At 36.9% G+C, this 16347-nt stretch overlaps 1 protein-coding gene across 3 annotated transcripts in view; it reads right to left on the bottom strand.

Moving 5' to 3' along the window:
• The window catches only part of RFTN2 (raftlin family member 2), a 31944-nt gene that overhangs the window by 15459 nt on the left and 138 nt on the right, over positions 1–16347 (bottom strand). Inside the window, exons 2-6 of one of the 3 annotated variants that reach the window (XM_009507839.2) lie at positions 15767–15971; positions 10674–10857; positions 8497–8608; positions 6162–6474; positions 3090–3290 (exon numbers count right to left, since the gene is read on the bottom strand). In XM_009507839.2, coding sequence (XP_009506134.1) covers positions 3090–3290; positions 6162–6474; positions 8497–8608; positions 10674–10857; positions 15767–15905 — 949 coding nt within the window. In that variant the 5' untranslated portion in view covers positions 15906–15971. Of the gene's footprint in view, positions 1–3089; positions 3291–6161; positions 6475–8496; positions 8609–10673; positions 10858–15766; positions 16236–16347 lie in introns of those variants that run through there. The other 2 variants (XM_064451943.1, XM_064451944.1) reach the window with 2 other exon arrangements.

Below are 16347 nucleotides of genomic sequence, written 5' to 3'. Positions count from 1 at the left end.
AAACATTACAATGATCCAAATGGCTGCTAAAAGAGAACTTACCTGCACTATTTTTATGACTGCATCCTCTTTTGGCAGCAGAACACAGAAGTTGGTGATTATGAAGAACTGACAGTTTTTTTTTTTTAATTCTTTTTATGTTAAAACTTCCTCCCGCCTTAAAGTGAGTATTACATTTTGATCCTGGCAGCAACACAATTCTGCTGACTCTGCAGAATATCTGTAGAGTCCAAACAAGAGGAGGATTTCTGCAGCTGCTACACTTGTATCTGGTGGTTTTATTTTTATTAAAACAATAGCTAAAACTTGCTCATTTCACTAAAGCTGTATAAAAAAACCCTACTGCTAAAGATACCTCACAGTCTAAAAGCAAACAAAAGTGAGAAAATGACAATTAGATGTGCATGCAGACATACAAGAAGTAATTCTAGTAATAAGTGCAAGTGCTTAAATACTTTTTCTCCCCAGAAAAGCATTTTAGGTTTCCTTCTCTCGGATGCCAAACTTATCTGGTTATAAAACTCTTCAATGTTCACCTCAAGAACATTTTAGCTTAAGAACTCAGTAGCTAAACTGATTTCTCACTGTGGTTACAGACACTTGATCAGCTGCAGAATTCCATCCACACAGTGAGCTGTGCCTTTGAATAGATCCAGTTTAATTCAGCAGCGTCCCACCCATAAGTCTAACTGAAACACATACCAGTCAAGTGGGGCTGAAGCAGAATCACCAACTGCTGCAAAGAGGCAGCATGAAATCTTCAAGTAAGACATAACCTGGGTATTAAAGATGGGACAGAGAAGAGCAGAGAGCTACAGGGGAATGGGAAGACTGCCAAACTGTTGTTGGACAACAGCTGCAAAGATTAACTTCAACAGCTGCCAAAACCACCCCTCAGTGAATTGTAACTTATCTCCAGAGAGTTATTTTCCAGCTCCAAAAAAATCTGTACTGAAAACTAGGAGTCTGATTTCTCACCTCTCCTCCCCCAAAGGAAACTCTGTTCTTCCACTGACTTCAACAGATAGGAATTATCATTGAAGAGCAAAAAATATGACTAATACAAACTGCGCCATTAGACTCTTTATGTGCACAAAATACGCAGTTTGAGAGGGACTAGCTGCTAAATTCAATTCTGAGGTAAATATAGTGATGTTGATGCACTTGTGTTCCTCTGACAATCACTAAATTTACTTTCTTGCAAAGCTACAGAAATGCAGGGATTCACACTCAAAACTGTTGAGAACAATGAAAAATTATGAGCTCTCATTATTTTCAGGGTTTGATTTTTTTAAGAACCCACATCATCTAACTTGCAAAGATTTTATGTTTTAAACTTCTTTTTTAATTTAAGCCTTTCACTAATCCAAGCCTTGCAAAGGGCATGCTGAATGCATATTATTTTAAATCAGAATATAATTTAAAAAGCATTAGATAAGACATACAGTAAATATAAAAACTACTCAAACCCCCAGTAATTCTACCTTCCTTGTATAAGTCATATAAGAAGCAGGTGTAAAATAACTTATGAAAGCGACTTTAATGCATTATTAAGTAAATTACTGCTCTTGATAATTAGTCTGAGTATTGCAAAAATCATTTAAGGTCTCTGAAAGCTTTCCAACAAACTTTTTACAAGACTCCTCTCCACTGCAGCCCTGTGTTTTCCTTGTTTACACTAAACTTCCATAAGCAATTCTAAAGGAACACCAGCAACTTAGAACAAGCAAGACATGAAAAGATCCAAGCAAAGACAAAGTATCACATTAGTGAAGCATAAATTCTAAGTTCGCTACCAAACATTTATTACAATCGCTAATAAGCTCTGAAACGACTATGTCAGACTCTCTTAGTCTGTTCCCCTAATACCATGGTACTACCATTTTCTTCACATTATTTTCAAGTAATTGCTCAACAGTAGCTACGTACTATTTTTTGCAACACTTCTAATTTCTGTCTTTCAGACAAATTCAGTTCAAATGGAAATGAATCTCTTTATTACCTATTTTATCAACAACAGAGTTCTAGAGCTCAAAATACTTCAGTTGATAAAGAGCTGCTCCTTTTGTCAGCAGTGGGTACAGCACTGTCTCACAGCTCTGCCAAAGCGCAGGATTTTGGGCTCCGCAGGGTGTGCAATGGTGGGCCTGGGCCAGTGGTGGCACTGCCAACACTGGGTTTATGTCTGCTTGTCAGGAGGGTGAAGGCCGGGAACGCTGCAAGAGCTAGCAGGATCCCTCCAGAAAAAAAAACAACTGAGATTGACCTGAAACTGGCAGAATGAAGACTGAATTTTGAAAATCCTGTGCCTGAGGCTCTATTGCTGCAAAAATCGGAGTGTCAACTGAGCTGGTAGATTCCTGCAGAAGAGCGAAGGAAGCAGGAGGGACCAGGGAAGACCTCTGCCCAGGTATGTGAAAAGGTCCTGGATGATCTGCCTACAGTTGAGGGCAAGGCTAAAAACAGATTTCTCTACTCTCTGCATATGTCCACATCTGACCAGAACAACTTGCAGAAACATCCTGCAACTTCAGGATCAACAGTAAAATTTTAATGCAGTTTGGTGTTTCAGAAAGAATTTTTAAGTCAAGCAAAGAGCTGGAGAAAGCAGGAAGCATAAAAAGTCTGACTTCAGTTTAACGGTACAGTAAGCACAATGAAAACTCAAGGTGCTCTTTTGTCTCATTAGAAATATTCAGGGTGCAGCACAGTATCTACAGTGAGCAGCAGAATATGAATATCAGGGAAACATGTATCTAATCATTCCCCCCTCATTATCTTTTCCTTAAAAAAAAAAAAAATAAAAAGAACTGCTTGAAAAGATTTATTTTAATGCTACACTACTTTCCTGCTTTAGAAATCCAGTTTGACAAAATAAAGCAGCAATTTCAATTATTCAGAGCTATAACTGCCCAGAAAACAAGTTATACCCTTTTCAGGTTATCAGATTCTATAAATTTAATGACTATCTGAACATGTTCACATGTTGCCCTTCACATCAAAAGGCAAAACACGATCTACGTTTTGCAAATTATGCAAGTTCTACATAAACAAGCAAAAGCTTCATGATATTCTGGGGCAGTACTCACCTTTAGAAGTATCCCAGTGTACAAAAGAATCAATTAAGGACAATCCTTGTTTATAATAAAATGTGGTTAATTCTAGCCAGTCTGCTTCCAGGGTACTAATAACTGGCCCCTTTCTTGTTACTTTCATAGACAAAATGCCTTCATGATAGGTCCAGCAGGTAGAATCATCATCAAAAACATTGAAGACTGTATATAGCTTGTCTAACAAAAGAAAAAGGAAGAAGAATGAACCTCCGGAAGACAGTGCTCCGAAACAAAAATATTACTAATCTCTTATTTCAACATGGTTTTCTAATTCTAAGCAACAGTTTTAAGAATTGTTTCCTGATGTGACTGTACTCAGCTTGAGCCGTAAGCACACTCAGGATGAGGTGTGCAGGGAGTACGCCCTGGGATATGAGAAAAACGTGAACATATTACAGTTGGGTTGTCACTAAACCTCTTAAGGTAGGTGGGTTTTGTATAAAGAAGATATACGAGAGCTAAGAAAAACACACTGGAAACAGGCTTCATTTCTGCTACTCGTGGAACTTCCAACCATAAACATTTGAAGTTACTATAACTGAAGATTAAAACCAATTTTCTAATTTTTCAAATATTAGGAATGCTGTGTACAGTATTAATTTTTACCTATTATTTTCTGAACATTACTGAAGTACTGGTATAATTAGTTGCCTGCTAGGGCTTCTCACACAATAACTGCTGAGTGTGTGAGTAAAGCATACAAAACTTGCATATACTCAAATGCTTTTTATATCTAGGCATTAATACAGTGCTATTACAAAAACAGATTAATAAATAAGCATTCATCAAAAATGAGAATTCACAAACCCGTACCGTTTTAGGAAGTCACTGGTGACAATTTATGAAGTCCTAGATATATAAATGTATTCTACAAATACACTCACATGTATGTCACTGCTGTGAAGAAATAACACAAAGCAGTTGCCAAAAAATGCTCTCAGATTGTCTAATACCTCAACATTTGAGCAGCCTAAATCAACACAAACTTCTAGAAAGTAGAAACATTCACACTGCCAAAACAAAGGAACTTGGTTTAGATGAGCCCACTGAAGCTGCTAGTCTCTCTAGGCTCTAGAAACAGAGAATCAGTCTCAGAGAACCCCTCTGTTTTGAGCAGCATTATCACACCCACTGCCAGTGACACCAGGTGCCTGGAATAAGGTAGAGTAAATTCAGGACAAAATTTTGAACTCTATCAATAAGAGATGACTCTCCTTTCTATACAGTTTTATTTTATCACCTCCACATGTTCTTGTATTAGCATAAACGTGTTTATCCTGACAAACCTTAATTTCCTTTTCCACATACTGAAGTGAGATCACTTTTATATTTGTTCTTCAGAAAAAGTAATAAGTTTCTGAATACAACTAATTCAATTGTTCACGTGTATCACAAATTTGCCTCTGCAAGTGGTGTATTTATAAATAGTCAAAATTCATATGTTACGACCCCCAGATCTAGAACTCAGTTTTGCATCTTTTGAGCAGATCTTAGTAGAAATGGCATACTGAAGCGTCAGCACATAGCTACATGCATCTAAGACTTTTTTTGAAAAGTCACATCAGTATTTTTTTAAATTATGGTTACATACAACATTTACAAAAAAAGGTGGTTAAGTTTTCCTAAGTTTTGTCGTATGAACTCCAATAACTTCACTGAGTATTTCACTAGTAGTAGAGAAGCCTGGCATATTCTTGCTCAAAGCTTTCTGAAGAACTTCCCGAGAACCCTGCACATAGGGGATGCGCTGGTCACACTAGTCTGCACAAAGCTCCTTAACAGAACCAAGAGTTCTCTGCTTTTGGCTTACAGGATTTCTATTCTGCTACATAGATCAAACCTGCTATTTCAAGCTGTGAGGAAAGAGTTAAGCCTTAACAGATCATGCCATAAAGGCTCAGCATGTTGTACAAGAACTGCTTTAATTCAAGTGTTAAAAATAAGAGGGACATTGATTATCTCAGTGCTTAGAGTCATTATCCTGACAGTCTAAACTGGAGAGGGTGCTTAACTCTTAACAGGAAAGTGAAAAGGTTGTTTTTGAGAGCAATTAAAACACGTCTGGCCCATCAGGGAAGAACTATTATGTCAAAATGCAATCTGACACGAAAGTTTCATGCTGTCTGCTTTCTACACAATACTGTCTTGCATTAGTTCTCATGCTTTAGATTACTACTTCCTTTTCACCTTCTCTTCCTAGCAAACCAGAAGGCTTTAGTGCTTCAGTATCAGAAAGTCACTGTTTCAGGCACTCTCTCACACAGACTACATTAAGTATCTCAGATTCGTCTACAACTGTTTTCTACCACAGCGCCAACATTTTTTCATTGGTACTTCTCCTTCCTATACAACTTTTTAATGCTTACTTTTCTCTATTGTAAATTCGTTTTGTAACAATTATCATCTTTGATTTCATGGTCAATGCATTTATTTAAGTGATCTCTTTCAGGATGCTTCTTGAAGGCGCGTTAACCAGAAACAATCCATTATGAACGGATTTGTTTGCTGTACATTATGTGATCTGGTGAGAAGCACATAAAGGTACAGCTCTAGCTGGAAGGGGATCTCTCCTTTGGCAGTTTTGAAACAGGCAGAACTGGAACCATAACATTCTTAGAAATCGATTACATGTTTATGATTTAATACTCAGAGTCAGTGAAAACTATACACATTTACAAAAATGCTTTAAAACAATTGCATCCTTCTAAAATAAGAGATTTTTACTGCCACGTATTTGTTACACATGTCAAGGAAAAAAACCCACCCGTATCTGTTTGCACCATATTTAAATGAGGATTACAGTGAAGGTGATTCTTTTTTTGGGGTTTGTTTGGGTTCACGCATACCTAGAGCAGAAGGTAAATATTTCTTCTATTTCAACTGGCAACTTTTTTAGAAATACATACGCATTTAAGGGGGATGTATCCTCCAAAGCCCGTATTTGATACAATAGAACATGCTGTTCTGTTATTTTTTTCCAACACTTCCTTAAAATACCTTACTCAGTAAAATACCTTATTTCTGCCATAAACAAGCATAATTTATTACCATCTCCTCTTCGTGGTTTAACAGGGCTGACTTCTTTTCCGAACTGGGAATCTGCATCCTGTAACAGACTGCTTCCTCCTTGCATTTCCTCCTCTATCCCACTCTCAGATGAGTGGCCACCCAGTGTCCCTTCATTCCAGTTTTTATAGTTTTCATCAGAATTTTTTCTTCTGTGTTCCCTATTTCTTCTGCCCAGTGTTGATTCCAGCTCTGCACTTCCATCTGTGCTTGTTCCATTACAGGCTTTAGTTTGAGGAAAATGTTGCATTACAAATCCCACAAACTTCTTTCCTCTTTTAGCAGCTTCGTTAACCTGTATTTACAACAGAAATTATTCTGCAAAGTAATTTTAAAACTCATTTAACTTTTTTTAAAAGGAAGTCTCTACATACGTTCTGCTTAGTTAAACTGCTGATTTTCAAGGACATAAAGGCACGACACTGTACTACTATAAGAGGGTGGCTTGCCTTTGTACACTGCCTATGTTTCAAAGCAAATGGAAGTCTTCCAGCCTGTCTTTGGACTCAGGCCAAATAAGGTGGCCAACACTGGTACTGATTTTAGTGTATCCAAAATCCTTCATTTAGAACAAATCCAAAGTATTGTGTCTCTTGTGTCATAGTGACCAGCAGTATACTGGCACAATAAGTAGTACTGTTTCTCCACATGTGATACCAGTCATACTAATATTACTGACCATTAATACTATAGAAATATCTATTTGTCATGTGTCATGATTCATTATCCCCTGGTTCCGTTAGAGGCTGCTCAGCTTCACTATTACTGAGAATAGTGAAAGAGCAGAGAAAGCCAGGGGCTAGAAGCAAATTAAACCCCTCTTAACCCTGCTTTCAGCCAGTGGTGGGCCTTTTTCTCTTCACTGAAGTCTCAAAATACAACTGCAGAGTATGTGCCACCTGTGGGATGTGTGTGTTGGTTTTTTTTTTCTGGGATAAGGAGTGCTGCCATTTAGAATGGTGATCCCACTGACATCTTATGCTACAAGCTCCCTATACAATAAAGTCTTTCCAGGAAAATACAGAAACCCTAGCCCAGAAAGAAGAAATCACCTGGGAACTGGATTAGTGAGGGCAGAGGGAAGGATTTCCACCCAGTTAACTCACATGAAGTATTATGCAAGAGAGTAAGACTCAAACAGCTGATAGTACTACAATCCCTTTTTAGTACCATGATACACTGAAGTGTTACTATCTACCACCATCATGTACGTACAGCCATCACTGATTATACAGAGCTGCTGCTTCTAAGACAAACAAAATAATTTCAAATGTGACAAGCAACATGCAGAAAAGGAGGTAACATGACAATCTTTTTCCTGAAATGCCACAAAGTCTTATGGGTTCAGATATTTTTTAAAAACAAAAAGTAATTTTATAGTGGATTACTGCCTCAGTCTTTTTAAAACACTGTGAGCATTTTAAAATCAAATTATTTTCACTTACTACTTCTGTTCCAGATTTGCTTGCAAGACTGAAGCACTGCTAATTTCAGGTGTATTTTTCCTTTAAATGTTTGTCTGGTATGCTATACAACCAACCTGGCAATACACATATAGTATAAATGTGTAATGGAATCCCATTTTAAATTTGAAACACCTGAAAAGTTCAAAACAAGCCATTTAGATATTTCAAACAACTCTGATAATTTCAAAGATCATTGAAGATCTCCAATATGCTTTTTCCTCTACTTCTTTCCTTGGCAACTAATGTAAAAGCTATCACTCTAACTTTTGTAATAACAATAGTTTCCTGTTTCATCAAGTCTTCAATTTTGCAGAGGAAGTAAAACACAAAAAGAACTAGAACTGGAGCTTGCATTCCAGTAGAAGTTTAGTTTTCTTTAACAATACAATATTTTCAAAAGTTGTGCCAAGTAAATATTGTGTATTTTGTATTTCTGTTAAAGAATGAAAAAAATATTTCTTAGAAACTGAATATACTCATGTTCATTAGGAATATCTTACCTTACCCAGAACAACATAAAACTTCAGATTTTTTTTTAAAATATTAATTCCAGAAACAGCTATCATACAAGTATTTTGTAAAGACTGACTGCGAGTTTGGGCCTGATTCTGCTTTCAGTGGTGTAAGTGTCCAGCCTCCCAAAGCTTTACAGGGCTCAGTACTAAGTCCTAAATTAGAAAAAGCAACTAGCGAACAAAAATAACTCGGATCAAGAAAAGACTTTGTAGCCTCTATGAAATAAACTAAGGTTAAAACTCAAAGCTAAAAAAAAACCAAACAGAAACCATCAACCACTAAACATAACTTAGAAATAAAAACCTCAAGAGAAGTCTGAAAAACCCCTCCATTACCTTTTCTAACAGTTCTTTCACTACCTCGTTTGTCAGTGTTTCATACATTAAAGGACATTCCTCAATCACCAGCCTGGGGTGCCTTTGTCCTCTGGGTGCTGCATGCTTCTGGCTAGAACACAGAAAGAAAGACTCTTTGTCAGTAGTTTGCTGCTAACTTGGGCAAATGCTTGCATATAGAATTCTCTTCTTTTGGAATAGTTATGAATGAAATGCTGGCAATGCTTCTTCATACCTTTATTTAGAACTCAGTGGTTTTTGGTATTTTGTTCTGTTTCTTACTGAAAGTGGCAGGTACTGTGTATTACAATGTCAGGGTAAGAATATTAATATTTAACAGTAATTTCATCTGAAGACTGTTAATAAGTATATTTTGGAAACTGAGCTTTGTTGACAAACAGCCCTGCTTTTGTAATAAACAAACCCAAAAATCTCCGATTATACAAAAAATACAAATTTAAGCTGTAAGTTTAGCACACACAAAAAAGGTTCAGTCTTGTAGAAAACATACTATGAACAGAAACAGTACTTTCACACTGTTAACACACTGCTGTTTAGTTTTTGTAAATAAAGCAGAACTGCAGCTATTGTATGAAATACAGTGTAGGCAAATACTAAAAATACAATGCTGTAACAATTACTTTGGTTTAGGTAATGTTTAAATCACTCAGATTTGAGAATCTGACAAGCTTTAACTTCCATTTAAAGAATAGTACTCATGTTTTATCTAAAGCCAGTTAGGTTATTACTCAGACATCGATATATGGCGTATATCAGTAATATAATGGGATTTTATTTGATGCTTCCTTCGTGCAATCTTTTGCTTTAGAATGAAATGTCAATGAGACACACTCAAATATAAAGAGTAACTTTCCAGATAGTAGCTGGAGAAGGTGTATTTGCCTACAGGAAAACCAACATAGGTACACATGGCACCTGGACAAGAATTGGGAACCTACACTCAATAGTTTCACAGGTAGGCTGCAGGGTCTCATCCTTCGTCTATTCAAGGGCCTAAAGGTTCAAACCACAACTTCAGAAGGATCCCACACCTACAGGGATAAGGTGAATTATGCAAGCTGCACACTGACAGTGTCAGCTCTTAGAAGCCTCAGTTCCAGAGAGCAAGTATTCTGCTACTCTTACTCAAGAATTTGCCCGCATGGACAACATCCACCTTGTTTGCAGATGAATTTATAAAGGTAAGTTGCATGAGCAGCAAATACCATGGGCAACGCTTGTTCAAGGAAAGCATTTGAGAAGCTCCCTCAAACGAACCATGTTTTACAGAAGTATTACTGGAGTGTCAGGGGTATCTTCCAATGCACACCCTTCTGGTCTTCCAAAAGAAAATGAAAGAACCTTTGTGCATTGCACTAGGACTCAGGAGAGGAGGGGAGGCATGACAGCTCTTAATGCAATAAGAAATCCACTTTCCTAGTTATTAAAAATAAGAAAATATTATCTTTTTTGCATTCAAAGAAACTAATGGTAAAATTTCTTTGTACATTTTAAGATCACATGGTGACTACAATACAATGAGGACAAGAGCAATAAACAAGGCTATGGAGCTGGAACATAAACACAAACTCTTGACTCTCCCTCAGTGTCAAAACTGAGCTTTTGTACGCCCCTAATCACAAAATGATTATTTCATTCTTATAAAGAAGGGAAAAGAAACTATTTGTCTCTGACAAACTAAGTAATTCACACTTTATAGGTAATTTTCCCTGAACGCTCTTATGGGAAGAGTGAAAACACAAAAGTTTTGAAAACAAAGACGAAAAAACAGACGTGAAAGAATTTAAAGCAGCTTATTACTCTCCTAGTGTTTTGTTTAATCTTGCATTTGCTGCAGGTTTTAAGACAGATGATACCTTATAAAGATGTATTAAAAATAAAAAGGGTAAACTAACAATTTATCACCCACAAATTATGATATGCAGCTTTGGATTTTTATTTGGACATTTACTAAGGCAAAGTAAACATTAGCCTATTGTGTGATTAGTGTTAACTCAAAAAAAATTACTAACTTGCTCACCTTCCTAGACAAGGAACAGTTATTTGGTTCTCTGGAGGTGCTCATTTCAAGCTGGTAAAAAATTATGTATGGTGAGCAATCCACTTACAAATGGCTTAAGTAACGAACCAATATATTAAAATTATTTCACCATTACCTTAATTTTAATCGTGAAAGTACCACTCGATACATGTGACTTGCAGAGAAATTCCTTCTACGTCCAATTGGCAGTATAATAGGATGAACAGCTCCTACCACATATCCTTTGCTGTAATATTCTTCCACCTTGGATGCTATATCCAACACAGAACTGATCTTGATAACTTCTGGATTTGAGGAAGCTAAAAGCATTGAAAGCAGAAGAGAAGCATGTTATACTGTGTATTTCCATATACTTTTTGGTGAGTTCCTTTTATATAAACCACACAAATCTATTCCAAGGCATTTACTAAAATGCTACAGATCTATTTATACAAGAAAAAAGCAGATTCACAGGTGATTCCACAGTATTCAACTAGTTTAAGTAGATGTTTTTACAAGTTAATATGATCTATTTTTCATCTATTTGGCAACACTTTCTGTCGGATCTAGCTTTGCCAAGCTAATTTAAGAGCTGCATCAACATCTAAACACACAATAGGTCTGAATTTACAAAGCAGCTGTTTTGTCTAGCCAAAGCCTTAAACTTACTAGCGCAGTATCCTTCAGCCCTAGTTGTGAGTTAAATTCCCAATCAATGAATTTAAGCCTAGAACAATTAGTTTGCTTTTCTTAGACACTTTTTAAAAAATCCCTTAGAAGTGATCCAGTAGACCTCAGTTTGTGTCACTCAAGTAAGCTATGTGGCGTCACTAATTTCTAAGAGGATTCTGTGAGTGTGCAAGCATTTCCAATCAACAGACAACAACTAGGTATTGCATAGCTATTTTAGGAAACTACATAGATAAAGGGAAAACCACCTTTTTAAATGGTTTGATCTACAGCTTTTACACAGAGAAAAGGAAGATTCCACACAGGCAGTAGATGATATATTCTGCCACAGTAAGTCTGATGGTCAGCATTTCCTGCTCCCCTCAACTCCAACTGGAATTGTATATGCTCTCAGAGCCTCCATAACGCAGAAAATAAATACTAATATACAGACAGTAACTGAAGTGTAACTTTACCAGCACATATTTGCCATCACAAAAATTTTCATCCTTTGCAGATATGAAGTCTTTTACCAAGACAGCTTGCCTTGGAATTTGATGGTCTTTACCAGTGACCCTTGCTGCAAGTGACATACTTTTTTGTGTACTGATGGGTGCCTCTTCTTGAAAGACTTTCAGTGCACTAAGACCAGCATTCAACTGTATTAAAGGATGCCTCAACTGGAATTAAGTGACCTCACAACACTGAGATACAAACATTTTAACATGCTGCTTTAAATATTTCCTTTCAAAGCAAATGAAAAACATCAAATACACTAGTTCTCATTTAACTCTAACTAAAAAAAGAAAAACAGGTAAGTGCAATGACATAAATCTCACTTGCCACTTTGTAAATGTATTGCTTAGAGTTCGTTTCATGTTCTTACATCCTCTTATCTACCTGCCCTATTTTGTGCACGTGCAATAGCAAGGAATTTAAGGACTTTATCAAGAATACAGCAAGTCACAAAGTCTACCTATCCTGCAAGTATCATAAACCAGACATATGAATCTTTAGTTTGCCTAAATCTTTTATTCTAATAAACTGAATTAGAATTCTGCTGGTTTATGAGTCATGTGTTCTGTAAAACATCAATCTCTATACTCCTTTCCCACTATAAAATGGGTCTAATAATGGTATAGATACATTATGGAGGGCCAGAAACTAATGTTTTACAACACTCAAATGCTTTTAAATACCAACCTTTACTAAAGGGAAAAAGGAATTAAGGCCTGCTTTGCTTGTAAGAGCCTTAACAGCTCAGAAAAGTTCTCAAGGAGAAACCAGACTAACAAATACACACTACCAAAAAGTATAACTAACGTATATATTGAGTTTATTGCTGATAACTAGCAAACTCAACTTATTAACGTCAACTCTGCCATTCTCAGTCTAAGGGACAGGGCTGTTGCCTTTCTTGTGCTACCTTGCCTTTTTTTTTTTTTAAAGCAGAGTACATCACAGCCCTCCCTTACACAGACTGATGGTATTTTCCCCTTAGTAACACCTCCAACCCATGATTCCATTCACAGTAAATCCAGCAGACATTAAATAGGTATTGAAGAAATAATTGCTCTACAGCTCCCAAGCCAAAGAAGCAGGAATGTATGCAATGTGATCATAACTTCACTGATTTTGCAAATGCTTAACCATTTTTCATTAAGAAATTTTGCTTCCTGATGTACTGTCAACAGGTAGCCAAGATACTTCTTACAAATAACAGAACTACGGGTAACTTGCTACCTTTATAGTAAACGTCAGATACACAATACCAAAGATGATGACCAATCAGCTACTTCATACATATTCATACTCATACTGTTACTCAGAGTGGCAAGAACTTCACAGCATTTTATCTTAGGGGGCTGATATTCCCTAATAGGAGAGTTGTGGAAAAGGCATAAGCATTCTGCTTGGGTAGGAGTATTTAAACCATCCCTACTTTATGGTTAAACTGACCTCAAAAATAACAGCTGTTTTTGTAACTGAGATATTCCTCTTGACTGAGACCACAGAATTTACAATCCTTGTCAGGCATTTAAAATTACACTTCAGAGTCCGCTGTTCCCTTTCCTTTGTACTATTCAGTGACACCAAAATAAAAGACTGTCAGTAATTTTCTTGTTTGGGATTCTCCTGATGCAGAACCACCTCCATGGAACAAAAAGCTGATTTTTACAGTAGGGATGGGAATATTTTGGGGACCAGGAGGGTAGAAGCCAAGGTACAATACACTGCTGACAGCTACTTAAGATGTGAAGGGTCTCCAGCCAGTGAATTTAGACTACAGCATGGTTGACGGTTGACCTAATCTGTATCATAGCTTGGGAGAAGATCAGGGACTCCTGAAAGTGTCCCCAGCAGGCTAATTTTGACTTCAGATAGCATAAATCTGATGAAACGGAGAACAAGGCATATTAAACTGAAATAATGCTTTTATGCTTGCTATACTTTCACCTTAATGCAGGACATAGCTTACTGTAGGATCTTATAAAGGATACTATGTGCAGATTTTCTGTTTTACTTGGTGCCAGATCCAGTGGTAACAAGTCACTCAGGCAAACATATCTCAGATGCTGGGTAAGATCTTGCTCTGGAAATCAGCAGATACAGGGTGCCATGAAGACGTAACACACAACAGCAGACTGAAAACTAACTTTGGTCTAAAGTGGTAAAAGGCTCTTGCTTAGGTTTCATTTAGCCAAAGGATATTCAAGTAGCAACAAGTATGTGAGCAAGTTGATTACAGTAGAAGAAGAAGAAAAAAAAGGCCCCACATATTCCCAACAGTACTTTAGCCAATCCCATGTTTCATAAGACAACAGAATTCAGAAATGCCTCCAAGACAGTATATACACAATTTTTTTCTGTATTCATAATCTCAGCACTGAAGAGTAGAGACCTCAAAAAAATACTTAAAGGTCAAATACACACACAGCTAGATCTATTCAACAGAAAGATACCCGTGTTTACAAATCTGCTTGCTTACAGTTAGAAACCCAAAAAATTTAAGCCACTATCTAAAACTGATCTGTTACTTAGCATTCATAATTCCACAGTAAGACACTGAAGCTAAACACTTTTGAATATCAGACTAAACAGGAGAAAATGAATCTTTACTGCTGTAGTGATGTTATTAAAACAATACAGAGATGCACCTTTATTTGCACTTGTTTCATGTGCTTTTTCTTAAAAGTCACAACCACCTTTACACAGCACTTCTGGTAACTTGTTACTTTAAAAACATAGCAAAACTATTCAGAACACTGGTGATATAAGAACATTAAATGCTCTTCAGTCTCAAAAACCAAAAACTAAGTATCCTTTCTATTAGCAGTAGATTAGCAGGTAATTCATGTATGCATTAGACAACCTAGCTTTATTTCCAGTACGTTACCACTACTACTTACTCAACAGTTTTGTTTCTTCAAAAAGGACAGGCCAGTGAGAAACTCTTCATATGTGTAAACAAACAGAACAACACACACAGTTGGATGTTAAGTACTGTAACTTCATAGAACGTTGCTTCCATTAGTATCTTGCGGTTTTTCAATGAACAGACCAACACATTCTAAATAAAATTACTGCAGTCCTTTAATTTAGAGTTAAAACTAAGCAGAGGCCAAGCTTCATTTATGAAAAAATTCCTGAAAAATGTAACAAGACATGCACTTACACTTTCTCCCTTTATCAAACCCTTCCAGCAATTACATTTACTTAAAATCCTTGTTATTAAAAACTTCTAGTAGACTGGGTTGTTATAAAATGCAAGTTACTACAAAGTTACTGCAAAACTGAGCTGTCTGTTCTCGGAGGGCAGCCATCTGGGCTTGTTTATGTTTTCAACTCTGTGGAACAGGGAGTCACTCTGTTAGAGCCGGGACACCCTTGGGAAGGAAATATCCCACTGAGCGCTGTCTGCCTCTAGCTACGCATACAAATTCTGTTTTATTTCGGTCATGATTTCAAAAGACTATTCAACAACTGCAAGTAAAGCATTTGGAAAAAAGAGTAAGATGAAACTAAGACTCTTACTAAAATATCTACCAAGAGACTGGGGTGGGCATAAGAGGGGAAGCTAATCCTGGTATACAACTAAGAAACAGACTTACTGCTGCATAACGTAACAAGGACAATGACAGTCTGTTTTCAGAAATTGAGCATATTTTTAAAAATTGTTGTTCAATTAATGCTCAGGCACAGTGCATTTTCTGACCATCACACTAAATTCAGACAACCATTATTCAAAGTGGGTACGGACGGCAGTATCTGACTCACAGGAAACTAGGAAAATCTCTAACAGTTTTTAGCCTGCTTCCTTAACAAGAGCAGTTGTGTAATTTGGAGGGTTTGGTTGTTAAAAATACTTCAGTAGTTTCCATTGTAATTTTATCTAAGTGAGGACCTTCGTCATGATTTGTGTTTCAAAATAAAAGTCTTACATTTTGGCTAGCTTTGATAAAAGTATCTAAGATTTACTGTAAGTCAAACAAGAGAGAGCTAAGTTAAATCCCACTCCTTACTTTCTCAGAATACTAAGGAGAGAACATAAAAAGATACCTTCTAAAGTAAAATCCAGCAATACATATTCATAAGCAGAATCCGTCTTTGTTTCAACTTGTGGTCTCTTCAACGTAGAAAAGATTTTTCCAGGGCTGCTATCATCTGGGTCTTCCAGCTTTCTCAGTCCGCACCCCATGGCAAGGTCTGCAAATGATTAGATCGCAGGAAAAGGTGGGGGGAGCAGCAAGATCTGTTGCTCTCACTACAGGGGGAGGAAAAAAGTAACCAAGTAATTCCCTTCAATTTTGCTTTTCTATTAGCCGTAAATCCAAATACAGAAAAAGTCCGGTTCCCAAATCAAAAAGCGAAGGTACTTTCCATTCATTTTTTATATAGAAACAGTAAGCCCATGGTGATTGCAAGCTACAAACTTGGTAAGAGTAGGCTTGATTTCACAGCAATGTTAGAGCTGTTACAAGCTAGCAGAGATTTTCCATGCCACGTCAATTTACAGCCAGCCCCCTATCAGGGCTCTCTTGCAGAGGACACCAATAGTGCTTTGTTTGTCCTTCCAGACTGACGGGGTAAGGGGGGGCGGTAGGGGGAAGAAGAACTGAAAAAGAAAGTTAGAGAGAAAC

The sequence above is a fragment of the Phalacrocorax carbo genome, chromosome 5, assembly GCF_963921805.1.
Source record: "Phalacrocorax carbo chromosome 5, bPhaCar2.1, whole genome shotgun sequence".
Lineage (NCBI taxonomy): Eukaryota > Metazoa > Chordata > Aves > Suliformes > Phalacrocoracidae > Phalacrocorax > Phalacrocorax carbo.
This window is presented reverse-complemented; position numbering and strand designations above follow the sequence as displayed.